General features: G+C 41.8%; 1 protein-coding gene across 1 annotated transcript in view; it reads left to right on the top strand.

The window, feature by feature from the left end:
• The first annotated feature begins 2,614 nt into the window (after nt 1–2,614).
• The window catches only part of LOC109912963 (adenosine deaminase domain-containing protein 1-like), a 70,387-nt gene continuing 45,693 nt past the window's right edge, over nt 2,615–27,308 (top strand). Inside the window, exons 1-3 of the mRNA XM_048618238.1 lie at nt 2,615–2,953; nt 15,742–16,025; nt 26,928–27,098. Coding sequence (XP_048474195.1) covers nt 2,901–2,953; nt 15,742–16,025; nt 26,928–27,098 — 508 coding nt within the window. The 5' untranslated portion in view covers nt 2,615–2,900. The remainder of the gene's footprint in view (nt 2,954–15,741; nt 16,026–26,927; nt 27,099–27,308) is intronic.

The following is a 27,308-nucleotide window of genomic DNA, read 5'->3' as shown; positions in this document are numbered from 1 at the left end:
AGATCTTAGTGCATTTGAACATGGGCTGCTTCATAATCTGAGGAGCGGTGAATGGTGCCGAACATTGTGCAATCATCGGCGAACATCCCCACTGCTAATCTTATGATGGAGGGAAGGTCATTGATGAAGCAGCTGAAGATGGTTGGGCTGAGGACACTAGGAACTGAGGAACTCCTGCAGAGATGTCCTGGAGCTGAGATGACTGACCTCTAACAAACACGACCATCTTCCTATGTGCCAGGTATTAGTCCAACCACTAGAGAATTTACCCCCAATACTCATTGATTCCAGGTTCCTTGATGCTGCACTCGGTTGAATGTGGCCTTGTAGTCAAAGCTTGTCACTCTCACCTCACCATAATGCAGCTTTCTTTTAAAACATGAGGATGACAATTTAACCCAACATTTATTTTGATTGGTTCTGATTTGGACGTTGTTAAGCAATTTAACTTTTCCAAACCAGATGTAGGTGGACTTACCAGGGTGTGCACTCTCCTGGATACCAGCCCATGAACTCATTTACTCAATTTAGATCTAGTGGGTCTCTTTTGCTGTCTCGAGTCTGCATATTGGCAACAATTACATTGGCTTACCTGGATCCTGAAGAAATTTCCAACTATTTGGCTGAGGCCTGGCTTTGTTCGGGGGTTTTGCTGTGGGTTGACCTGGAGACCCCTGTTCAGGATACTTCCTAAGTGAGACTATGCAATTGTCTTCACTCAAGTGGTGTTGCCCAAGCTCAGTTGAACTGGCAAGGGTATCCACTTCCATCGGAATACCATGCAACTCATATGCTCTACTTTGACACATTTTACAATGATAAAACTAGTTGTAGTGGCTGTTTGAAGTCCAGTTGGACATCAGCTTGAAGGTGTTTTTGCATGGTTACCTCATTAATCCCACATACCAAACGGTTTCTCAGCATCTCATTAAGGGTTAAACTAAAATCACATGCCTCTGCCAATCATCTTAACCTAGTCAAAAGTCCCGATACAGATTCCCCAGTTCTCGAATTGCCGAGTAAAACGGATAGAGTTTCAGAATTAGAGTAAACTTGAGGTCGTAATATTCCTTAATTAAATCCATCAACTCTTGAAAGGTTTTAGTATCTGGTGCCTCAGGGAAAGTTAGGCTGCTAATAACCAAAAGCAAAACTGTGGGTCTACAAGCTGTCAGGAGAATTACTTGTTGTTTTTCCTCTGCCCCAACGTCATTTGCCTGGATAAAATAACACATTCTTTCCACATAATGGGCCTAGGCTTCATTGGCAGGATCAACTAAGTCAATCTTCCCAAATAATGGCATGATGCTAGAAATGCTAACTCCCAGCTCAAAGACAACTATTGCGATTGCATTTCTTCAGGAATGTGCTTAGTCTCATCACGACTGAAATAACTCCACGGAGGCTGGTATACAATCATAGAATCCTCGCAGTGTGAACGCAGGCCATGCAACCCATCGAGTCCACAATGACCCTCTGAACAGCATCCCAGACCCACCCCCACACCCACTCTAGGCCTGTAACCGTGCACTTCCCATGGTTAATCAATCTACCCTGCTGTAAGAGGAAACAGAAGGACTGGGAAGAAATCCATGCAAACATGGGGAAAATGTACAAACTCCACACTGACAAACACCCAGGACTAGATATGAACCTGGCATTGTGAAGCAGTGGTGCTAACCACTGAGCCACTGTGTTGGCCGTCAACAAGTCATCCTTTATTTACACGTGGAAAGGTCTTGACACTGATCCAGCTCTCCAAGAGCCAGCTCAGAATGACAAGGCATCAAATGCCTAACACTCCTGGTCTTATCTGTCAGCCAGGACTCCCTGATTAAACTAGATTAACAGCCCCAATCAGAGAACTCATATTCTATGAGAACTACCTGGCCGACCTTGTTACAATCACTACAGCGATAAACCACTCTGTTTCTAACTAGCCAGAATAGAGATAACGTCAACAAGTGTTTGTTCAATTAAGAATATGAATATACTAATTCATTAAGAAATGGGGAAAGATGGTAGACTTGATTTTCCTGTGATTCCCATTACACACCCAACAAAACAGAATGTCCGTAGTGAAAGCATTCAGCCGCCCTCATTTCCTTCGCCCGCCAAAACTCAGTCTCTAACCACTGCCGATCTTCACCTCCCAGGACTCAGGCTCTACCCTAGACTCTGCTGTTGTTTCTAGGCCTTTACATAAGGCACCAGAACCCGGAACAATTAACCGAGGACTCTTCAGAGGATTCTGAACTGTCCTCTGAAATTGCCCTAGCAAACCATTCAGTTTAGGAATGGGCAACGAATGCGACACACCAACTACAGACCAAACACACCCCTACAAAAGATTAAAAGGAATGGAAATAATATCACATAGCAGTGCTAAAACAAATAAGACTCTTTGTATTTCACACACACACAAACAAATCTCGACGGAGTTATTATGTGCAGTGTACCTTTAAAATCCGTTCGCTCTGGCCATTTGCCAGCTGCACGAGGGACGCGAGGTGCGGCGGTGCACGTGACATGCATCAATCAACAAAACTGACATGCTGATTGGTGGGCGTGGATGGGAAGGTGGGACTAAACTTCGACTTCTGGTTGGCGCTCTTTTTACCCCGTTGACTAACGAGGATCGACGAGAAGGTTCGATTTCTTATCGATCTAGTGGGGAAAAGCGAGGAAAGTGAGTTTAAAGTCAACTGATCTCGGCTTTCTTTCCAGAAATAAAGAGAGATGAGGTTGTCTATAAAATATTTCACATGACGCAATCTCGTGAGAAGCATATCTTCTGTAATGTAAAACGCTGGCGTGGTTGCCTAGGGTTTGGATCAGCCTGCATTTGGCCTGGGTTGATTTTCCTGAGGGCCACCTGTTCCTGAGGTTGTGCTTGAAGCATGTGTGAACTTCCTAAAGGTATATCGAATCGGAGTCACGACTTTGACACGAGGTATTACTAGGTAATTGCCAAAAAAAGTACTTTAAAACATTTTAATTGCCAAACAAAAAGGCTGATCTCCCAGAGACCTAGCGTAGTGGTCAAATTACTGGAGTTAACACCCAATGGCTATCTGAAAGGGAAAGTGTTTAATATCATGCTTGATCGATTCTGCTAGTTCTGACGAAGAGTCTCGAAACATTAACTGCCTGTTTCTTCGCAGAGGCTGCCCCAGACCTGCTAGATTTCACAAGCTTCAAAATCTCCCCTCCCCCGACCGCATCCCAAAACCAGTCCAGCTCGTCCCCGCCTCCCTAACCTGTTCTTCCTCCCACCTATCCCTTCCGCCCCCTCCCCTCCCCTCCCCTCAAGCCGCACCCCCATCTCCTACCGACTAACCTTATCCCGCCCCCTTGACCTGTCCGCCCTCCCTAGACTGACCTATCCCCTCCCTACCTCCTCACCTACACTCACCTTTACTGGCTCCATCCCCGCCTCTTCGACCTGTTTGTTTCCTCTCCTCTATTCATCTTCTATCCGCCTCCCACTCTCCCTATTTATTTCAGAACCCCCTTCCCCTCCCCCTTTTCTGATGAAGGGTCTAGGCCCGAAACGTCAGCCTTCCTGCTCCTATGATGCTGCTTGGCCTGCTGTGTTCATCCAGCCCTGCACCTTGTTGTCTCCTAAAATGTGTACTAAGTTTATAATTACTGCTAAATTGCTCCACTAGCTCAAGAAACTGATTTTATAAGCAATGAATGCCAGATTTCACCATAAGAAATCTGCTTTTTTTCAAATTAATTACATAAACTGATATTTTTGTTTCTTCTTTAATCTGAATTTATTTCAAGATATGCAAAAAGTTTAAATCCAAAAGTGGAGCAATTCAACATTCGCTTACTTTCTGGCGGATTCTCCAGCATCTGCAGTTCCTACTATCTCTGACACATTTTAAGACTTGGTTACATTTAATCCAACTATATTTTTTTGAGACCTCAAGTTTTTAATCATTCAGTTGGTTACGTTCTGGGAGACCTTTAAAACTGTATCCTCTGGAATCACTGATGACAACTTCAGTTTTCATGTTTTAATTGTTCAGAATTTTCTGTCATTTGTTGGAGGAGGCCTCTGACTGATTAGCTGTTGTTGCCGTTGCAAAATCCAGCCAGTAAGAACTGAAGGTTAAATTTGTCAATGTGGCGTTTGTTTGTTTGTCTGCCCATTGTATAAATTATAACTGAGGACTGTATTTAATATTCCTGGTCATCCATGTCCCAGTAGGGGTAACTATATATTCCTATCAGATTTTTAGTATTTAGGTAATTCTAAAACAGGAAATTTATTGTGGAGGGAAATATTGTTTTCTATTGGTGAACATTTTATTTGAATCAAAATGAAACTTGACTGGAATTGGATCTCTTAATTGTTATTTACTCAGTTGATGTTATTATTGAAGTCAGATGCCAAATGAAATCTGGCTTGATAAATAATGTTTTTATTTTTGATTTTAACAATGTGGTCTTTCACTGAAACACAAACACAGCATTACAAATTCAGGTTTAACATAGTGGTTTATTATGTGACAGAAATGATGTTAAAATAGAGCAGTGCAAACTATTTACATGTAACAAATGTAAAGATCTTTTATTGCAAACTGTAAATAAAATTTTATTTATCTTGGCAGCACTCCTTTTTTTTATAGTAATCACATCGGATGATTTTCTTCTCTCACATCCATGGGACTTAATTTAACTTGGGCATCAATACCCTTGAATCTAACAGGCTCTTCCTGGAGCCTTCATACAACTGAACATAGACTTTCTGAACTTCAAATAACCCCATCAGAGACTTAATCAAACATTTCTGGTCTGGAACCTAGACTAATCTGCTTGCGCTGTAATCTATTTCCCACCTGTTCTGAATTATCTCCTCTTCTCAGGAGCAACTATTTTACACATCAGCTTCAGTCTAAGACTTGTGCAAGTCCTACCAAACCAAAACCCAAAATGCTTTTGTTCAGGTTATGGGTTAGAACATAGAACAGTACAAGCCGTTTGGCTCACAATGTTGTGTCGACCTATTACCCTACTCTAAGATCAAACTACCCTGCATATCCTACATTTTACTGTCATCCATGTGCCTATCCAAGAGTTGCTTAAATGTCCCTAATGTATCTGACTCTACTACCACTGCTGGAAGCGCATTCCACACACCCACCACTCTGTTTGAAGAACCTACCTCTGACATCCCTTTACCTTCCTCCAATCACCTTAAAATTATGACCCCTTGCAATAGTCACTTCTGCCCTGGGGAAAAAGTCTCTGGCTATCCACTCTCTGTGCCATCATCTTGTATACCTCTCTCAAGTCACCTCTCATCCTCCTTCGCTCCAATGAAAAAAATCCCTAGCTCCCTCTACCTTTCCTCAGTAGAACTGCCCTTCAGTCCAGGCAGCATCCTGATAAATCTCCTCTGCATCCCCTCTAAAGCTTCCACATCCTTCTTATAATGAGGCGACCAGAACTGAACACAATATTCCAAGTGTGGTCTAACCAGAGTTTTATAGAGCTGCACCATAACCTCATGGCTCTTAACCTCAATGAAAGCCAACACACCATATGCCTTCTTAACAAACCTATCAACTTGGGTAGCAACTTTGAGGGATCTATAGACATGGACCCCAAGATCCCTCTGTTCCTCCACACTGCCAAGAATCCTGCCATTAACCCTGTATTCTGCATTCAAATTTGACCTTCCAAAATGAATCACTTCATACTTTTCTGGGTTGAATTCCATCTGCCACTTCTTTGCCCAGTTCTGCATCCTGTCAATGTCCCGTTGCAATCTACAACAGCCCTCCGTACTATCCACAACTCCACCAACCTTCGTGTCATCGGCAAACTTACTAACCCGCCCCTCCACTTCCTCATCCAAGTCATTTATAAAGATCACAAAGAGCAGAAGTCACAGAACAGATCCCTGTGAAACACCACTGGTCACTGAGCTCCAGGCTGAATACTTTCTATCTACTACCACCCTCTGTCTTCTATTGGACAGCCAATTCTGTATCCAGACAGCCAAATTTCCCTGAATCCCATGCCTCCTTACTTTCTAAATGAGCCTACCGTGAGAAACCTTATCAAATGCCTTGCTAAAGTCCACCGCTTGACCTTCATCAATGTGATTTGTCACATCCTCAAAGAATATGACAAAGGGTTGTGACAATACTTTGGCTTGAAGAGGTTATTTTGTCCTTTTTTTATTTTGAGATTTTTAAGACCGGTAATGAGATGTCTGTTTGGAACAAGTAAACAGCTTGAAGTCTTCAGGATTTTGAAGTTTTCGGGATTTTGAAGTTGGAACAATAGAAGCAGCCTGAATTGGTGTGGTCAAGCTCCCACAGAACCAGGATTTTGTTTCTTAGTTTATCAGTAGCAGTTGTTGCTGGGTTTGTTGCTGCAGTGCATCTCTCCTTGCTACGTTCTGTGAAGTTTCTTGATGTCTTTCCTCCTGAGCTGCTGGAGTTGCATGAGAGAGAATTTCTTTTCTGAATTTGGTTTTTGCCAAAGGTGCGTTTATGGGATGTTACTATATTGGAACAGTTATAGTAACTATTACTAATTATCTGTTATTTTGTTAAGCATTTTGACAGTTACAGCTAAGTCAATTCTTTTCTCTTTCTTTTTTTCTTTCTTTTGTATTTTAACTATAGTGCATGAATAAATTGTGTATTGCTTAATGTTGAGTAGCTCATAGATTATAGCATCCCTACAGTGTGGAAGCAGGCCATTCGGCCCATCAAGTCCACAGCGAGCCTTCAAACAGCATCTCGCACAGATCTCTCCCCCTACCCTATCCCTGTAGTTCTGTATTTTCCATACCCAACCCATCTAAGTTTACACATACCAGGACACTATGGACAATCTCTAGCATAGCCACTCTACCTAACCTGCACATTTTTGGACTGTGGAAGGAAACAGAAACACCTGGAAGAAACCCATGCACAGACCAGGAGAACATGCAAACTCCACACACGGTCACCCGAGGCTAGAATTGAACTTGGGTCCCTGGCATTGTGATGCAGCAGTACTAACCACTGAGCCACTGTGTTGCCCATTTGACTAATCGAATTGCATCTGGAATGCAATACCTTACATTTACCTCTTAAAATAAGAAAAAAATTGGCTGTAGTCTACCTTAATACATTTTGAGGGGGATTTGGTCTAATCCATAACAAATTGGGGGCTCTTGTCAGGATCAAAATCTCTAATTCCAGTTTGGGTTTAGGATTATTGGACTCCAAGGCAGTGAGTAGTACATGTTAGTGTTTTTAAATTTCAGGTGTTGAATTCAGTTGGTTGAACTCGGTCACTAACAGTTTCCTGGGGGTAGAAGAAGTCACTTAAAGACTTTTACAGACAGTGAGCAAGGCAAAGCTTTTGGAATTGGCAAACAAGCTGGAGTTGGAGTTACCTGTGCCTGCAAGAAAAGGGAAAATATTGTCACAATTGTGTAGCATTTACGGTTACCAGAATGCCATCAGGATCTTTGGAAATGGCTAAAATTCAACTGAAAATGAAGCAGCTTGATCATGAAAAGGAAATGAAACAGTTTGAATTACGATTAAAAGCAGAGGACAAAGAAAGAGAGGACAGCCATAGAGAGAGAGAGCGAGAGAAGAGCAGGCAAAAGCGCTTGGAACTGAGAACTCTGTCGACTTAAAATCACGGTGGTAGAGATGATAAGTGGGATTTTGTGATTAGGACAGTGATGGAGAGCAATCCCATTGTAGCCAAAGGCCTGGTGGGGATCTGTTTAAATACATCTGAGTATTGCCTATGTTTGACAAAAAGGATGCAGAATCCTTTTTCATTTGCTTAGCCACTTCCTCAAATGAAATGCCCGGTGGCCATGTGGGTATTGTTGATCCAAACAAAGTTGGTAGGTAGAGCTAGTAAGGTATTTGCATCACAATCCGAGGAGGTACTAGGGAGTATAATGTGGTGAAAAATGCCACCTTAAGTGCACGTGAGCTAGTACCAGAAGCCTACAGAACATTTCAGGAATCTGAGGAGGGACCCTAGTCAAACATACATTTTAGTTTGAAAGGATCAATCAAAGTACTTTTGATAGGTGGATAAGGGCTTGAAAATTGATCAAACCTATGAAGCCCTTCGAAAGATGATTACTTTGGAGTTCAAAAATTTCACGTCCTGAAGTAGTGAGAACTCATGGAACAGTAGAGTTAAAACTGCAAGATAGCAGCGGAAATAGCAAATGAGGAATAGAAATTGGGCAAAAAGAGAAATCTTCAGGTGGTAAGGGAAAAACAGATCTCATTGAAAATAATAAAGATAGTTTACCATGTGGTAAACAGGAAACATATGAGGGGGAAAGAAGTTTTTAAAAAAAGCACGGGGGTTTCCACTGCAATAAAGAAGGTCACATGAAGTCACAATGTTGGTGGTTTAGAAAAAGCACTGGGAAGATGGATGTGGCGAAACAGGATAAGCCAGTGAGTTTTATTGAAGTGGTAAAGGAAAGCATAAAAAAGCTAAAAATCTACACAAGAATGTACAACCTGATCAGGGGTTGGTTGAGAAGAAAGTGCCAGATCTCTTTAAAGAATTTACTTGCAAGGGTGAAGTTTACTCTCGTTTGCCAGAAGGAACAAGTAAAGAAATTAAAATTGAGATACAGGAGCAAGTCGGTCTTTGGTGAGAGATGAGATATGTAATTCGGAAGGTGTATTACCAGAAAAGGCGGTAATATGTGGAATTCATGGCGAGATGAGCAGTGAGGTTGGAGAATCCGATTGAAAAGTGGTGGTAGGTGTAGTAGAGAAATAATACAGTTTATCCTTGGTAATGATTATAGCTGGATCGCAAGTGTGAGTGATGCTTACTATGGTTGAAAACCCAGTGGAAAACCACACAACTGAGGTATTACAGGAAATGTATCCTGGGACTTTCCTGACTGTCATAACAGGGTTGCAAAGCTACAGGTTGATTTTCTCCTCCTGCTTCAAAGAATGAAGATAAGGAAGTTGAAGTTCATTATCTTAAAAATGACGCCATGATGAAGAAATGGAGACTGTCTCACATTCAGATGAATGAGAAATGGGCAGAAGTTCAAGTTGTACTACCAGTGGAATCCAGAAAGGTGTTGTCGTGGGTAGTACATGAATTTCCAGTGGGAGGTCATTTGCGAGTAAGGAAAATTCCAGGTGAAATACAAAAACATTTTTATTACTCTTGGATCAAGGTTCTTGAGTAGATTTGTAGCTTGGGTTGTGGATGTTGTGGTTGGTTTGCTCGCTGAGCTGGTTCGTTAGTTCGCAGACGTTTCATTACCCTGCTGGGTGACATCATCAGTGCAGCCTGTGAAGTGCTGTTGTGTTTTCCCGCCTGGTATTTAAACACTGGGGTCTGTTGGAGTTGATGAGTCTAATTCTACATGTATATTGATGGTCGCCTTGGTGGAGAACCAGGCCTCTGGAAATTCCTGTACATGCCTCTATCTGACCTGCCCTAGGATCCTGATGTTGTCCCAATCGAGCTGGTGGTTCTCCTGATGCGTGTGAATAGAGACGAGTGAGTATTGGTCTTGTCTTTTTGTTGCTAGTTGGTGTTCATGTATTCTTGTGGCCAGTTTCCTTCCTGTCTGCCCAGTGTAATGTTTGTCGCAGTCCTTGCATGGAATCTTGTATATCACATTGGTTCTGTCCGTAGTGGGTAAGGGGTCTTTGGTTCGAGTTAGCAGTTGGCATAGAGTTGATCATAGGTTTGTGTGTCACTCTGATGCCCAATGGTCGTAGGAGCCTCGTGGTCAGTTCGGATATGTTCTTGATGTAACAGGTGTGTCAGGGCATACTGTATCTTCCTGTTGTTGTTTGTGTGATAGACATCGTCGGACCTAACTGTCTGGGTATCCGTTATCCTCAAATACTTGGTAGAGGTATTCTTCATTTTGCTGTAGTTCTGGGTTTCTGCAGTGTGTTGTTGCTTGTTTAAATAGTGTTTTCATGCAATTTTTTGTTTGTGGGTGTTGGAGTGGTTACTGTTGAAATTGAGGACTTGATCCGTGTGTGTGACCTTTCCGTGTGCCTTCGTCAGAAATTCCCTGTTGGCCCTGCCTTCTACCATGACGTCCAGGAATGGAAGCTGTTCACTCTTTTCTTCCCTGGTGAATTTGATGCCAGTGAGAGTGTTCTTTATTATTTGGTGTGTCTCCTAGTTTAGTCTGTTTGATAATGATGTAATTGTCGTCCACCTCCTAAAGATTTACTCCAGAACCGTAGACACCTACGGGCACAGTGTGCTCAAAATGGCCCAGAAATGGGAAACCTACACCAAACGACAGAGCGCTACCCGCGAGTAACTTTACTTCTTACCTGGATGCCTCAGGAACCAGGTGTTGCCGCGCAGTGTTAGATACAAACCGCCCACCAACAACCCACATGCACATTGGACAGCACAACAAATCACTGCAGAATGGTGAAGGTAATGATTAACGATGCGCACAACTGGCTCCACAGATATGACAAGGAAATTACGTGCCAAAAAACCTATTCCTAGAGTGGACAACAGTCTTAGAATGAGTCATTAACATCAGTCAACAAATAACAAGGACCAAGAAGAGACGGATCCTACAAGAAAAAACCAGCTTAGCCAAACCAACCCACCAAAACGACAACCAAAGATCAGACTCTTGGATAAGAAACCTTTGAGACAGGAAACTAACAGACACCGAGAAAGCCGTTCTAATATGTGGACTCAACTACAACCAGAGAGATGCTAACAGGACAGAGCTCCTAGCCACACTGAAGACCAATGGCATCAATGAGGAAACACAACAAGCGGTAAGTGGTCCCAACACTGACCAGAAGGAATGAACTTAACACTCAACACCTCAAAGGAGGACTGAGGAAAAGACAAAAACCCTGTAATCCTACCAGCGGACAAAGGGCGGATGACAGTAATCTTAAACAAATGGGACTACCTCACTAAAGCACAGCCGCTACTAGCAGACATAAATACATACTGGCAAGTGCAAATAGACCGCAACTGGGTAATAAAATAAACAACACGCTGAAGGGACTCAAACAGACCGGACAAAAGAACAAAGCAAACTACCTAAAAATGAAACCTGAAGGGACAAACACCCCCACCCCTCTTCCCCCCCCCCCCACCGCCCTAGTTTTTGCTTTTTTTTTTATAGATTCCCTACAGTGTGGAAACGGGCCCTTCGGCCCAACAAATTCACACCGAACCTCAGCATCCCACCCAGACTCATCCCCCTATAACCTATTTAATTTTCTACTGCTTCCTAAAGGTACACAAACTGGAAGTACCCCTCAGACCCATAGTCTCCCTCCCAGGCACACCAACGCACAGATTAGCCAAGGAATTACAACAAAGACTAAAGCACCTCGTCAGCAAATCGCCCCACTCGATCCACTCGCCCCAGGAGTTTCTCAAAGACACATTGGATAAGACCATGGTGTCCATTGACGTTTTCGCCCTAGTCACATTGATTGACATACCAATGGCAAGAGAAACACTAGCAACGCTACTAAAAGAACGAGACTCTCATGACCCAGTCTCCACAGACGACATGCTGAAGTTACTGGACCTGTGCCTCACGACCCATTTTACCTTTTAATGGCCAAATCTATGAACAAATCAAAGGTGACCCCACGGGTGTCCCAATCTCCAGATAATAGCAGAAGCAGTGATGCAGAGACTTGAAAGCATGGCCCTTCTGCACATCTAACCTGAACTATGGATCTGATACGTGGACGAAATTTTCGTCATCATCAAAGGGACTAAACTAGAGGAGACACACCAACTAATAAAGAACACTCTCACCAGCATCAAATTCACCAGGGAAGGGGAAAAAAAGAGCGAACAGCTCCCATTTCTGGACATCGTGGTAGAACGCAGGGGCAACGGGAAATTTCTGATGAAGGTACACAGGCCACACACACACACGGATCAAGTCCTCAATTTCAACAGTAACCACCCCAACAGCCATGCAACTTTGTTTGTGAAAACACTATTTAAACAAGCAACAACACACTGCAGCAACCCGGAACTACAGCAAAACGTATTTAAGGACAACGGAATCCCGGACAGCTGCGCCCGACGATGCCTATCGCACAAACAACAACACGAAGATACAGTACACCCTGACACACCCGTTATATCAAGAACGTATCCGAACTGACCATGAGACTCCTACAGCCATTGGGCATCAGAGTGGCACACAAACCTATGTCAACCCTATGCCAACTGCTAACTCGAACCAAAGACCCCTTACCCACTATGGACAGAACCAATGTGATATACAAGATTCCATGCAAGGACTGCAACAAACATTACACTGGACAGACCGGAAGGGAACTGGCCACAAGAATACATGAACACCAACTAGCAACAAAACGACATGATCAGTACTCCCTCGTCTCCATTCACACGGATCAGGAGAACCACCAGTTCGATTGGGATAAAATCAGGATCCTAGGGCAGGCCAGACAGAGGCAAGCACAGGAATTTCTAGAGGCCTGGTTCTCCACCAAGAAGGCCATCAATATACAAGTAAAATTTAAACCCTATATATACACCACTGCAAAGAAGAACCGGAAATGAGGTACTCCACTCCAACAGACCCCAGTGTTTAAATACCAGGTGGGAAAACACAACAGCGCATCATCAAAGGCTGTGCTGATGTTATCCAGCAGGGTAATGAAACGTCTGTGAATTAACGAACCAGCTCAGCGAGCAAACCAACCACAGCTTTACTCTGGACTGCATAAGGATGTGATTGAGCTTTACTGGACATGCCAGGAAACTGGAAAACCTCCCCAGGCTTGATATCCATTCCTGCATTTGAGGAACCTTTTGACAAGTGTTTTTTTGATTTTATATTTTTTTAGTAGGCATCCTATGCAAAGTGGAAATCCGTATTTGCTGACCATAATGCACTACCTACTAGATGTCCAAGGGCCACTGTGTTACTCCGTGTCAAGGCTAAAAGGATCGTACAAGAATTACTCAACTTTTTTACTAGATACAGACTACCCACAGAAATACAATCAGATCAAGGGTCAAACTTTGATATTTTAAGGAAGTTATGGATAGCTTAGGAATAAAACAATTCAAATCCACTGTGCACCATCCAGAATTGCAGGGAGCATTAGAATGGTGGCATCAAACTTTAAAGACTATCCAGAGGATTGGGACAAAGGAAATCCATTTGTACTTTTTATTAATTAGCGATGCACCAAATGAATCTACCAAATTCAGTCCATTTTTGAATTAGTTTTTGGGCATGAGGTGAGAGGGCCACTGAAATTTAATTAAAGAGAAATCAGTGAGTCAGAGATCAGAGACCACCCATTTGGACGATGTGTCAAATTTTAGGGTTAGATTGAATAGAGTGGGTGAGTTGGCTAGACCGCATTTAACTGTAGCACAGCATGTGATGAAACAAGCAGGCAAGAAATCAAAAATTTACAATTTTTTGCTTGTGGAAATAAAGTATTAGTGTTACTTACAGTGATAGGAGAACTTTTTAAAGACCTGGTTTAGTGGGCTTTACCAAATTGAATAAAAGCACCAGATAGAAAGAAATCTGTCACGTGAATATGCTCAAAAGGTATTTTGATAGGGATGGAAAGCAAAAGGAGAATGGTGTTACTGGTTACAACAGAGTGAAGAACCAAGTTCAGATGACTCTGAATTTGACAATGAGGAAGTTCTCAAATTGGGATAAATTACTCTAATGGAAATGACCTGGAATTAATACAATACAATTACATGGGAAGATGTGTGGGAATAAGCTGGAAAGTTCTAATCTAATTATGCATGATGTAGATATAGGAAATGCTGTTCTAATTATAGAATTAACATTCTAAAGTTGGCACAGGTTCAAAAGGAGATTGAACTCGTGCTGAAAGACAAAGTCAAAGTGAGCTGCAGGGAGTGGACCTCACCTGTGATAATAGTGCCAAAACCAGAAGATGCCCAACGATTATGTGTGGACTATCACAAAGTCAATGCAGTTACAAAATCAGATTCTTATCCTATTTCATGTTTAGAAGATTGTATTTAAAAAGTTGGGACAAGCAACTCGTATTTCTAAGTGGGACTTAATCAGAGGATACTAGTAACTACCTTTGTCCAAAAGACTGAAGTCAGTTTTGGCTTTTTTGACACTGAATGGACTATACAAATTCAAAGTCATGCCATTTGGTATGAAAAATGCACCAGCCACATTTCAAAGACTAACCAATAAAGTCATTTCTGGATTACCCAAGTGCATAGTATACATTGACCTGGTGATTTTTAGTCACCCATGGAAGTTAGTTTTGGAGCATAAAGCAGAATTGTTTGATTTTACTTTGGGAGGTGGGCTTGGTGATAATCCTAGCTAAGAGGGAGTTCGCAAAAGCCTAAGTCCTGTTCCTGGGCCATGTTATTGGAATGGACCAATAACATCATGAGATGCGAAAACAAAAGTTATTGGGGAGTTTCATGTACCGTTGACAAAGAGGGAGATACTATGATTGCTGGGATTGTTTCTTTTTTTGTTTTTTTTGGAGTTTTGCACCAAATTTTAGCAGTCTGGTAGCTCCATTGACTGACTTGAAGTTGCTGAAAATTTCAGTCAACGGAGGAATGTAAGAAGGCATTTGACATACTGTGTTAACCACTGCTCCAGTATTTGCTAATTACTCACCTTTTTAAATGGCTTTGTGTGTCAGCCCTGTACTTTTGCAAGAAGAGGACGAGAAGATAGAAAGCTCTATTGGGTATATTTCCAGAAAACTGTATAATTGGGTGTTGGCCACACAATCCATATGCCACTAGTTCAGAATAAATTTTATTAAAATATTTGTAAATCACATGTATTGCAGTAGATTAATTTTGATGCAACTAAGAAAATTTCACTGTTTTTAGCTAATAACTAATTTTTCTATAACTATACTCCCGTGTGAATCACATCCAGACAAATAAGATTGAGCATGACAGTTGAAAAGTTAATTATCTGAAAGGGGAAGATGACCTACCAGGTAATCCTATACCATTAACAAGATCAATTAGCTTAATTCCATCTAAATCAGATTGCAGTCAATTTAACTATGGTTAGATTTTGATCTGTACTTGCCATTTTAATGACGTACCGAGTTATTTGTTTAGGTAATATTTGATTTTGCAGCTAGTTTGAGCTGGAAGTACATGATCTTACTGCCTTGCTTGTTTTCACTTCTAAAAGCTACCTTGAGAAACTATCTTGGAAAAAGCAATATGCATACTCTTCGTTGTCTAGACAAGGAAGGCCCCACAGTAGTAATTTTGTGGTGATACTAAATCATTCTACTTCATAGTGTGGTACATCTCAGGCTAACACAGAACTTAGCTATCTCTTCTAATTGTCCCTTTTTTTTTTGGCCTGTGCCAAAGAACTGACAACTCTCATCTTCCCACAATGTTGAGAATGAGTTCTTCTATATTACATAACAACAGACAGTGAGGGGTGTGTTAGCTCATTTGGCTGTAAGGCCAGTTTGTACTGCAGAGTGGTGCCAAATGCATGAGTTAATGTGAATCACCCACTTTTTTTTTCTCTCAACCCCCCTGCCTCCGTCATTCTATCTGTTTTCCCCCATCCCACCCTGCCTTGCCCAACCTCCTCTGCCCCATCTTTTACTGTCTACCTGCTAAATGGAAATTAATTGTGATATCAAGTTTTCAATTTTTAAAAGTAGGCACAAATGCTATCTTCTGAAATTTCAGAACAATGAATGTACGGGAGACCCCAAAGGAAGGAAGAAGAACTCTTAGATTGGCTGCATCACTTTCAAGAAACATATCGTATTCCCCTTTGATGCAAAAGGAAAATTCAATGGAAGATGCACCAACCATTAATACAGATATAAAACCAGAAGATTCTACAAGCCTGAATACTTCTAGAAGGAACTTGCATTGCAGTGCCACCACCTCCAGCACCTTGCAGCTCCAAACTGAGAAATCAGAGAATGAACAAGGTTTGCAGATTCCGTTGGATACACTCAGTCCAGGTACAGTATCCGACCAAGGGAGTATAAGTTTTAGAGATTTTATTTGTGCTTATTGTACATAACACAGAAATAGACTATTAATTCTATTTGGCCCACAGTTCAGTTGTGTTTATGCTTTATATGGGCTTCATCCCACATCAGATCCTTCTGTTTTGTGTTCCCCTCCCTGTTGCTCCCACACCCACCCAAAAAGAATTACAAGAGATGGGTTTCATTAAAAATTGGATGGTTTTCCCCTTTATTTGGACATAATGAGGTATTTTAATCTTGCTATTTGGATGACTGGCCATTGTCTGTGAAAGTGTTTGGCAGCAAGAGTTGGGTTTTTTCACAGCATACTTTGCATATACTGATGCTGGAAGGAAAACATCTGAATGACACTGGAAAAAGTAAGGATAGCTCGAGACAAGGCTGTGTGTCTAAGTAAGTGAGTAAATAAATAAATGAACTTCTGGTTATAAAGTGAAAAAGCAAAGGGCTGAATCTTCCCTTTTTGGCTTAAGTGATGATTTCGGTGAGTTTCCTGAACGGTTTCCTCCTGCAATCTGAAGATGGTTCTCATGCATTGTTCTTTTGCTCACTTCAATTATTATGCATTCAGGATCCATGTGTTTTATATTGGCATCAATGTTGTGGTCAGCAGAGACAAATGTGCTAGCTGGTGTTACATCTCTGGTGTTCACTCCAGAACTAGATTGAAACTCCAGCTGTGCAGCGCTTCAAATACTGCATGCCAAGAACTACGCTTCCAAGATTTTTTTTTTATTGCATAATTTCAGTGTGATGGCTGAGACAGGGAAGTTGGCACCCAGATTTGTGGACGATGACCTCTTGCGCTTTGCACAAATTAAGCAGGCAAACATGCTGTAATTATATGGTACACTTTGTAGTGCACTACAGGCTCCTTAACCTTGAACATATTTCCTACCCAGTGTTGATTTACTTTCTGTGCTAAAGAATTGCACAGATTTACCACTCGGGGGAAAAAAAAATCTTCATCTGTCTTAAAGGGGCTGTCCCTTTTATTCTGAGCTATATCTCTAAGGCCGAACTGTGCTCCACTATGGCCCTGGTGAAAGAAATGGGCTGCATTGTATCTACACTGAGCCTTAACTGCTAGCCATGCTTGGAGAGAGTGGCCCTTTGTTTGCCATCAACCATCCTTGTATGGCGTTCAACCCTGAAATGAAGCAGAAATCTGAACATCAAGGATATTTGTAGTCATGACAACTTTAATGGCTGACCTCCAAGATGTGATGGCGATGATCGCAGATGTATTAACATCTGACTGAGTAGACCTCTACTAAATTAATGAATTAAGCTGTGTTGATATGGCATTCTCAATGTCACATGTGCATAGTGCCACGGATGTGGGGGAAGCCAGTAAGTATTTTGGAAAAACCTACTGCTTGGATATTGCACTGACCCATGTCATATGGGAAGAAGATGAATTGGTGTGATCTTACACAAATTGGATTGGTAACAGCCTTGATACACTGGTGATTTTAGGGTTAGGAGATTCCACACATGTCCCCAGTGGATTCTTGGAAGGAGCCAGACCAATAAAAATGGTACTGCTGTAACCTTTAAAGGCACCACAATGGGTGGCTACCCATCAGTCGTATCTGTTTTCTCTCTTCTATTTGGAGTTATCTCCCTTCACAGCCTTTTTTCCCTCTGTGTTTCTGTGAATGCCTCCGGTTTATGCATTTGATTGAAGTGAAGTACAGTGAAAAACTTTGAGCAGTACAGGCAGATCAGTAAGCAAGGATGTACAGATCAAAAAGACTAAGAGGCATTGCACAGGGTGTGTGCTAGGCAAGATCAACATTAACAAGATCAGCATTATTTGAGGCAAGACAGTCCATTCATCAGTCTAATAACGGCTGGGAAGAAGCTGTTCCTAAGCCTGCTGGTGCATGTGTTAAGGCTTCTGTATCCTCTGCCTGATGGAAGAGGTTGTAGGAGATCATTACTGGGTTGCAGTGGGTCTTTGGCAGTCTTTCTGCAGCAGCAAGCAGTGTAAGTGGAGTCCGTGGATGGAAGGTTGGCTTCTGTGATGGTTTGGGCTGTGCATGCCACCTTCTGTAGTTTCTTAGAGTCCTGGACAGAGCAGTTGCCATACCAGGCTCTTATGCACTCATACATTATGCTTTCAGTTGTGCATCTGTAGAAGTTGGTGAGGGTCCTTATGGACATGCCAAATTTCCTGAGCCGCCTGAAGAAGAAGAGGTATTGTGCCTTCTTGACTCCCACATCCTATGTGAGAAGTCCAGGACAGGTTGTTGGCTATCATCATTCAGAGGAACTTGACGCTCTTCTGAACCTCAGTTCTGTTGATTTGTAGATGGGGGTGTGTTCTCCTCCTTGAAATTCCCACTTTGCCAACACAGCACTGTCCCCTGATAACCCCACTTGACAATTTTTATTTCTCAAACTCCCAGACTGGTTTCTGAGGATGACTGAAACCTAATTTCTATAGAGCTTTCTAAATGACTTTAATGTTAGTTCCCAAACGACGTGATGTGCAGAAGTGTCTGCCCCAGTCCTGGACTGGAAGGTCACTTCTCCCTAGACCCTGATTGCACTGAGTGCTGACTGTGGCCAAACTCCTGGATTGAAATTGGATGATGCCCTTTAACTGACTATAGTCTTTTACTATGGACCACTCCCTTAGACTTTGAGACATGGCCATTTGATTTGAAGCACACGCAGTGTGGTTGTCACTTAAGCTGTTGGTGTGAGACTGACATAACAGTGCCTACAGCAAAATGTCACCCAACTCGATTATTCATTGCTAGCAAGCATGATAACTTGCCTGGCTTTCTGTCTGCTCTAAATGGTAGGCCAAAACAGCTGTTGTGAGCCTGTAGGGTCTAATTGAAGCACCAATGCACTGAACAGCCAGGTGTTGAGAGCCTGTAGGTTCTATATGCTGGAAGGCAAGGCAGAGGTACAGTGAGCATCTAAGCAATAGCAAAGTATGTAATCATTAAGAAAGAAGCCTATCGGAGATGCACCCTGTTACACTCTCATTCCATGCATTGAATCCTGCTAGCCTGTTTTGTACGCAAGGAGTATTATTTTTCTTTATTCATTTAAGGAATGAGGGTGTCGCTGGCTAGGCCAGCATTTATTGCCCATCCCTAATTGCCCAGAGAGCAGTTATGAGTCAACCATGTTGCTGTGGGTCTAGAGTTACATTTAGACCAGACCAGGTGAGGATGGCAGTTTTCTTCCCTAAAGGGCATTAGTGAACATGATGGGGTTTTTTTTTCTGACACTTGACAGCGGATTCGTGGTCATCATTAGATTCTTAATTCCAGATATTTTATTGAATTCAAGTTCCACCATCTGCTGTGGCGGGATTCAAACCCAGGTCCCCAGAACATTACCTGGGTCCCTGGATTAACAGCCCAGTAGTAATACCAATAGGCCATTGCCTCCCAAGTGCAGAAGCAAAATGCTGGACTGTATTATTGGTTAGTCTAAGATCAGCCACAATGAGGCTGGTGCTTTGATGCTGACTATGGGTGTAGAGTGGAGCGTGCTTAAAAATGATGATCAACATGGGGGCCCAGAGAATACGCTGGTGAGCTGCAGTTGCTGGATACATGCTCGAACAGAAGTTGGGAGTTGGACTAGTACCTGGGTGAACAGCAACGTGCATATAAATGTGGTGAGATTATCAAATATTGAGATGTAGAATAATGGAGATAAGTTTTTACAGCTTACTAATGATAGGTTCATCCAGCTATTGAAACCTTAAATGGAAAATTGAACATTTTTCTTGATGCCAAATTTCCTTTTTCCATTTGTGCTGCTTTTCCGCAAATTATTTTTTTTTCCCTTTCCATGGTTTGGTAATTTTATTTAGTTTCCTGTACTTTTGAGCATATTCTTCGACTAAGCAGTAGACCAGGTTTGAACTTCCCTCCATACTTACTGTTGCCATCTGCTGCAGTGGGTTTTTTTTTTAATCACTTTACCTGTCCTTCGAGAATACTTGGATAGCAATTTGCATAGCAGCATGGTTGACATCAGTTGAATTCTCATCTTGGAAAAAACTGTTCAATTCTACTTTGCTGTGTAGGCTGTCGTAACATCTGTGACTACCTGTAAACCATGACACTATTTGATTTTTGGCTCTTGACAAAAATTAGCAGTGCTGAAAATTTAACCGGGAATTTAAGAACCGGAAAAGCTAATAAGTATTTAAATATCAGTATTTCTTGACTGGAGTGACACCTGCTTCACCTATGTTCTAACTTTGTATTTCATGTACGATTATCCCGAAGTCCCTTTGCGTTGCAGGTTTCTGGGGATTTTCTCTATTTAAATTATAGTTTTTTTGTTCTCCAATCCAAAATGAGCAACTTCACATTTTCCCACATTATACTCAGTTTCCAATTTTTTTTTTTAAGACCTATCAATGTCTCTGTAAACTGTTTGCATCCTGCTCGCAGACTGCCTTTCCACATTTCTGTCATCCGCAAATTTGGCTATGGCACATTTCCATCCTCCCTCCCTCCCTCCCTCCCTCCAAGTCATTAATATATTTTGAGATATTTGGCAATTGGAATATGACTGCAGGAATTTTAGTAGTTTGGGAATTTGATAATGGCTGTTTGAGATAATCTGGTTGCTCCAGTGTTAGTTGTAAACTCTGTTCTCAATTTTATAAAATGAGCTCTTAAACTGGTGATTATTTAAGTCTTTATTAAATGAAGCCCACTGTTTTCTAGTGCATTTCAGTTCTAAAGAAATCATCTGACTCAATGTTCCTCTCTTCACAAATGCTTGCTAGAGCTGCTGAGTTTCTCCAGTATTTTCTGTTTTTACTTGGGATTTCCCACAAATCTTGACTGCTAAGTTTAACTAATTATAACTAACATTAGTTTTAGATTGACAGAAAATCTGGAGTTGTAATCTATGCTAAATAACTGGATTGAGGGTATTCAATCTAACTGAGTACTTTTTAAGGTGACTTTCTTTTTTTTAAAAAAAAACTTGTTTCTTTTTCAGCTATATTGATTTTTGGTTCCCTAATGCTGGTGGAATCAAAATTGATTTGAAGTCATAGAGATATACTTCATGGAAACAGACCCTTCAGTCCAACTCGTCCATGGCCAATCAGATATCCTAAATAAATCTAGTCCCGTTTGCCAGCATTTTGCCCATATCCCTCTTAAACCGTTCCTATTCATACACCCATCCAAATGCCATTTTAAATGTTCTAATTGTACCAGCCTTCACCACTTGCTCTGGCAGCTCCATTGCATATACGCATCACCCTCTGTGAAAACGTTGCCCCCTATATCCGTTTTATATCTTTCCTCTCTAGTTTTGGACTCCACCATCCTGAGGAAAATACTTTGTCCATTTATCCGATCAATGCCCCTCCTGACACCTCAGCCTCCAACACTCCAGGGAATATAGCCCCAGTCTAATCGTCCTCTCCCTATAGCTCAAACCCTCCAACCCTGGAAACATCCTTTGTTAACCTTTTATGAACCCTTTCAAGTTTCACAACATCCTGCCTATAGCAGGGAGACCAGAATTGCATGCAGTATTCTAATAGTGGCCAAACCAATGTTCTGTACAGCTGCAACATGACCTCTCAACTTCTATACTCCATGCACTGACCAATAAAGGCAAGATACCAAATGCCGCCTTCACTATCATCTCTATCTGCGACTCCACTTTCAGGGAACTATGAACCTGTATTCCAAGGTTTCTTTGTTCAGTAACACTCCCCAAGTCCTTACTATTAAGTGTACAAGACCTGCCCTGATTTGCCTTTCCAAAACGCAGCACCTCCTGTTTATCTAAATTAAACTCCATCTGCCACTCCTCGGACCATCGGCCCATCTGATCAAGCTCCCGTAGTACTCTGACGTAACCTCCTTCGCCGTCCATTACACCTCCAATTTTGGCATCATCTACAAATTTACTAACTGTATCTCCTATGTTTGCACTCTGATCATTCATATAAATGACAAAAATCGGTGGACCCAGCACTGATCCTCATGGCACACTGCTGGTCACAGGCCTCCAGTCTGAAAAGCAACCCTCCACTACCACCCCCTGTCTTCTACCTTTTTTTTTGAGCCAGTTCTGTATCCATATATCTAGTTCTCCCTCCTATTCCATGTGATCCAACCTTACCAACCAGTCTACAACAAGGAACCTTGTCGAACACCTTACTGAAGTCCACATAGATCATATCCACTGCACTGCCTTCATCAATCCTCTTTTTGTTACTACTTCATAAAACTCAGTCAAATTCATGAGACGTGATTTCCCACACAAAGCCATGCTGACTATCCCTAATCAGTCCTTGCCTTTCCAAATATATGTAAATCCTGTCCCTTAGGATTCCCTCCGACAACTTAGCCACCACTATCGTCAGGCTCACCGGTCTATAGTTCCCTGGCTCTTTCTTACCACCTTTTCTTAAATATTGGCACCACATTAGCCAACCTCCAGTCTTCTGGCACCTCATCTGTGGTCATTGGTGATGCAAAAATTGTATATTAATATCTAGTTAATCAGAATATATGTGAAAGTATAGGACAACAGATTACCTAGAAAATGATTTTCACACAGTTGATGTTCTGCAGTAAAGACTCCTTAGAGATCGTGTCATATCGCTCCTCAGAAGTATCACCTTTTTTTCCCCCCACTGCACCTGCCCAGTTTCTGCCTGACTTTTTTTTCTTTATTTCAAAAACTACACCTGAGCAAATAGTTTATGGTTTTATTATATCTGAAGTCTTTGAGTTTATGTTTTGTGCTGTCCAATATCTATCTCACTGCACGTTGTTCAACCCATCTAAAATAGTCTCCCTTAAGCATTGATGAATCCACTGTCCCTGATTGCAGCAGCAACCTTGAATGACTTCCTTTTTGTTTTTCACCACTGCCCTATCGAGGAAAATTGTATTTCAAGTATTGATAACTCATTCGAATAAATGCTTTGAATAATTGCAGTGAATATTAGGTTATTCTGCGTATACTTCACCATTTATTTTTAAGTTCATGATGTTTTAAATTCAGGATGATTGTGTAGATGAGAGAAGTTATGTTTGCACAAGTTACTGTAGTTGTACGGGTTAATTTGACTAACTGTTACTTTAGCTGGCTAAAAGCTATTTCTGAGTCTTTTGAGTATTATTTAGCTTGAAATTTAAAGATTGAATCCAATCATTTGGATTAGGCCCACTATATTACAACACTTAACACGTTGTTCCTATGCTGACACATGCAACCAGCTGTTCTATTAGCTGTACAGCCCTGCTTTTTCTCCATGTTCCTGCATCACTTTGAGTATTTATCTAATTCCCCTTTGAAAGTTACCATTGAGACTTTTAGACAGTGAATTCCAGATTATTGCAATATGCGTCAAAAAACTTACCTTGTTTGATTCTTCAGCTAATTACTGTAAACATATGTCTTCTGTTTCTGACGTTCCTGCCAGTGAAAATAGATTTTTTCCAAAGAACGCACTCAAAACCACTTTCAAGTTTTGCACCTCCCTTTACTCTCTGCTATTAAGTCTCTCATCAGCCCTATATCAAATGGCAAATGCAAGGCTGGACACTTTGTAAATTGTGTGGAAGACTTAATTTCCAAATGAATTGCAATTGTGTTAAAGAATATGGAACATAACATCACAGGAACAGGCCATTCAGTGCACCATATCAGTGCTGACAGTGATGCCGTTCTTAACTATTCCATCTGCCTGCACATGGTCAATATCCCTCTATTCCCTGCCTCTTCTTGTGTCTGTCTGAATTCCTCATAAACTTGGCTTAAGTATCTGCTTCTACTACCTCTCCGGCAGCGCATTCCAGCCACCTACCGATCTCTGTTTAAAAAATACTTGTGCCTCAGTTTAAACCTATTGCCCCCTAGTATTTGACATTTTCATCCTGGAAAAAGACACTGACTAATCCACTGTATCCATGCCTCTCATGGTTTTATATACCTCTCAGGTAACTCCTCCGCTTCCAAAGCTCTAGCAAAAGCAATCTAAGTTTGTCCAACTTCTACTTACAACTAATAAGCTAATTCACTCCAATCCAGGCAACACCCTGGTAAATAAAGCAGAATTGCAGTTGCTGGAGATCTGAAGCAAAAACAAATTGCTGGAAAAACTCAACAAACCTGGCAAGATCTGTGGGAAGAGAGTTTCTCTAGCAGTTCAGTTTTTTTTTGTTTAACATCCTGGTAAATGTCTCTTGCACCTTCTCCAAAGACTGCACATGCTTTCTATAGCGTGTTGACCAGAACTGCCAAATGTGGACGAACTAAAGTCTTATACAGCTGCAACTAGACTTGCCAACTTTTATACTCCGTGTGCTGACTGATGAAGGCAGGCATGCAGTATGCCTTCTTTGCCACTTCATCCATGTTTTTTTTGTTGCCACTTTCAGGGAGCTATGGATTCGTGCTCCAAGATTCCTCTATGTCAATGCACCTAAGAGTCCTGCCTTTTACTGTGTATTTCCTTGTTTTATTTGACCTACCAAAATGCATCACCTTGCACTTGATTGGATTAAACTCCATCTGCCATTTCTCCACCTTCCAACTTTGCAACTGATCTGCATCCAGCTGTATCCTATGTCAACCTTTCTCACTGTCCACAACTCCTAATTTGTGTTGTCTGCAAACTTACTAATCAGACCACCATTCTATATATTAAAAGTGTACAGAGGTCCTAGCACTGAAACTTGGCCAGGCTCATTCCCAACACGAGGTCTAGTACAGCCCCTTCCTAATTGGACTATCTACATATTGTTTCAAAAAGCCTTCTTGGATGCACCTAACAAATTCTGCCCCATCTAAACTCCTGTCCCTAAGGGAATCCCAGTCAATATTGGGGTAGTTAACATCATCCACTACAACAACCTGTTGTTTTTACATAGATTCATACAGTTGTACTCTGCGGAAATATGCTCTTCAGTCCACGTCGCCCATGCCAACCAGGTATCCTAAATTAATCTAGTCCCATTTGCCAGCATTTGGCTCATATCCTTCTAAACCCTTCCTATTCATATACCCATCCAGATGCCTTTTAAATGTTGCTTTTGTATCAGCTTCCATCACTTCCTCTGGCAGCTTGTTCCATACATGCATCACCCTCTGCATGAAAAAGTTGCCCCTTAAGTCCCTTTTAAATCTTTCCCCTCCCCTTCCTTAAACCTATGCTGTCTAGTTTTGGACTCCCCACTCGGGGGAAAAGACCTTGGATATTCACTCTATCCATTCCCCCACAGATTTTATAAATCTCTATAAGGTCACCCCTCAGCCTCCAACACTCCAGGGACCAAACAGCAGAGGCGTTTAGCTATGCATGTTACTGCTGGGTCAGACAGCTGTGCAGGTTTACTAGTCTTTTTGATTCACTTGCTATGTGGTCACTGTCTTTGTCTCTCTCCTTTTTTAAAGTGCTGTTGTTTTGATCCTTTTTTCCCCAAAAGTTCCGAAACGATGCAACAGCTTATAAAACAGTTATTACTGCTCCCAGAATTCAAGGAAATCTGCTCCAAAACTGACAATATCTCAAAAGGAGCAACTCTTACAGCAGAGATAGTAGGAACTGCAGATGCTGGAGAATCTGAGAAACAAGGTGTAGAGCTGGATGAACACAGCAGGCCAAGCAGCATCAGAGGAGCCAGAAAGCTGACGTTTCGGACCTAAGGGTCTAGGCCCAAAACGTCAGCTTTCCTGCTCCTCTGATGCTGCTTGGCCTGCAGTGTTCATCCAGCTCTACACCTTGTTAACTCTCACAGCCCAATTTTTTTTTTTCTAGTCCTCCATCTTGGATTACTCAAATTCTCTTCCTTACCCATCTTTCCATTATCTGCCTACATACCTATTTCTCTCTCTCTCACTGGCTTTTTGGAGTCCTGCAGTATAACCCCATCATAGTAATTGTACCTTTCTTATTCCTGAGTTCTACCCATAAGGCCTGACTGGATGTGCTCTCCAAGATGTCCTCTCTTAGTGCAGCTATGATATTCTCACTTAATCAGTGATGCAACGCCACCATCCCCTTGACAGTCTTCTCTATTATGTCTGAAATATCTAAACCCTGGAATGTTAAGCCAGCCCTGCCCTTCTCCCACTCTTTTTTTTTTAATAATGGCTGCAACTTTGCAGTTCCATGAAGTACTCCAGGTTCTAAGTCTACTTGCCTTACCAGTTATATTCCTTGCATTAAAATAAATATATTTCAGACTGCCAATCCTGCTGTGTGTTCTTTAGCCTGGCCCTGTCTGTTCTTCCTGTTTTTTGATGTGGAGGTGCCAGTGTTGGACTGGGGTGGACAAGGTCAGAAATCGCACTACACCAGGTTGTAGTCCAACAGGATTCTTGGCTTAACCTCTACCTTCTCAATCACTCCAATGCTGACCCTCTGCTCTATTTCCCACCTCCCTGCTGCACTAATTTAAACCCTCCCAAGTGGTGCTAGCAAACCTCCTTGCAAGGATATTGGTGCTCCTCCAGTTTAGGTGTAATCTTTCCTTTCTGCCCTGAAAGAGATCCCAGTGATCCATTTTTCTGAAGCCCTCCCTCCTACACCAACTCTTTAGCCACCTGTTCAACTGGATTAAAACATTGGTTCACTCCACTAATTGGAATAAAAGAAAGGAAAGACATAACCTCGCTGTACCTCTTAATGCTGCTGTTCCTCCTCGGTGAAACCCGACACTCCCTAAAGCCCCCATTTTGATCACCGCAGCAGCACTTCCACCTCACAGCCCCTCTCGAAAATGATCGACTTCTCGCAGAATCCTCCTCAGTCACTTCTCAGTAGTGCCCTTTGTTATTTGAAAGATAGCAGCCTCACAGTTTTGATGTATGATTGTTGAGACTTAGTACTTTTTTTTTAAGCTGACTCTGGTACAAGACTTCCTGCAATCACTGAGCCTGTGAAGGATGTGAGTGACCTGATTGCACTACTGAATGAGTTCGAGGAAATGAGCTTGAATCCTGTTTCTGCTCTCTATTTGTTCTGTCAACGGAAAGGATGCAGTCTGCACTTCCAAGAGGTGGCAAATTCAGGTATTCTGTTGAAGATATTAAAAGTCTCTTAGATTTTTTTTTGAGGAATTTGTTTATTGAACCTCTTACTATTTACTCCATGGTTTTGCTGATAATACCTGTAGTCAGCAATTGGTTGCCAAAGGCAATCCATGCTTAATCAAGAACTGAATGGAGTGCAGGGGGATGTCTGCTGAAAGCCATGATCCTGCCTTTGCTTCCAAACTGACC

This window comes from Rhincodon typus, chromosome 39 (assembly GCF_021869965.1).
Source record: "Rhincodon typus isolate 14 chromosome 39, sRhiTyp1.1, whole genome shotgun sequence".
NCBI classification, from domain to species: Eukaryota; Metazoa; Chordata; class Chondrichthyes; order Orectolobiformes; family Rhincodontidae; genus Rhincodon; species Rhincodon typus.
The sequence above is the reverse complement of the archived record's forward strand: the minus strand, read 5'-3'. Positions and strand labels throughout refer to the sequence as shown.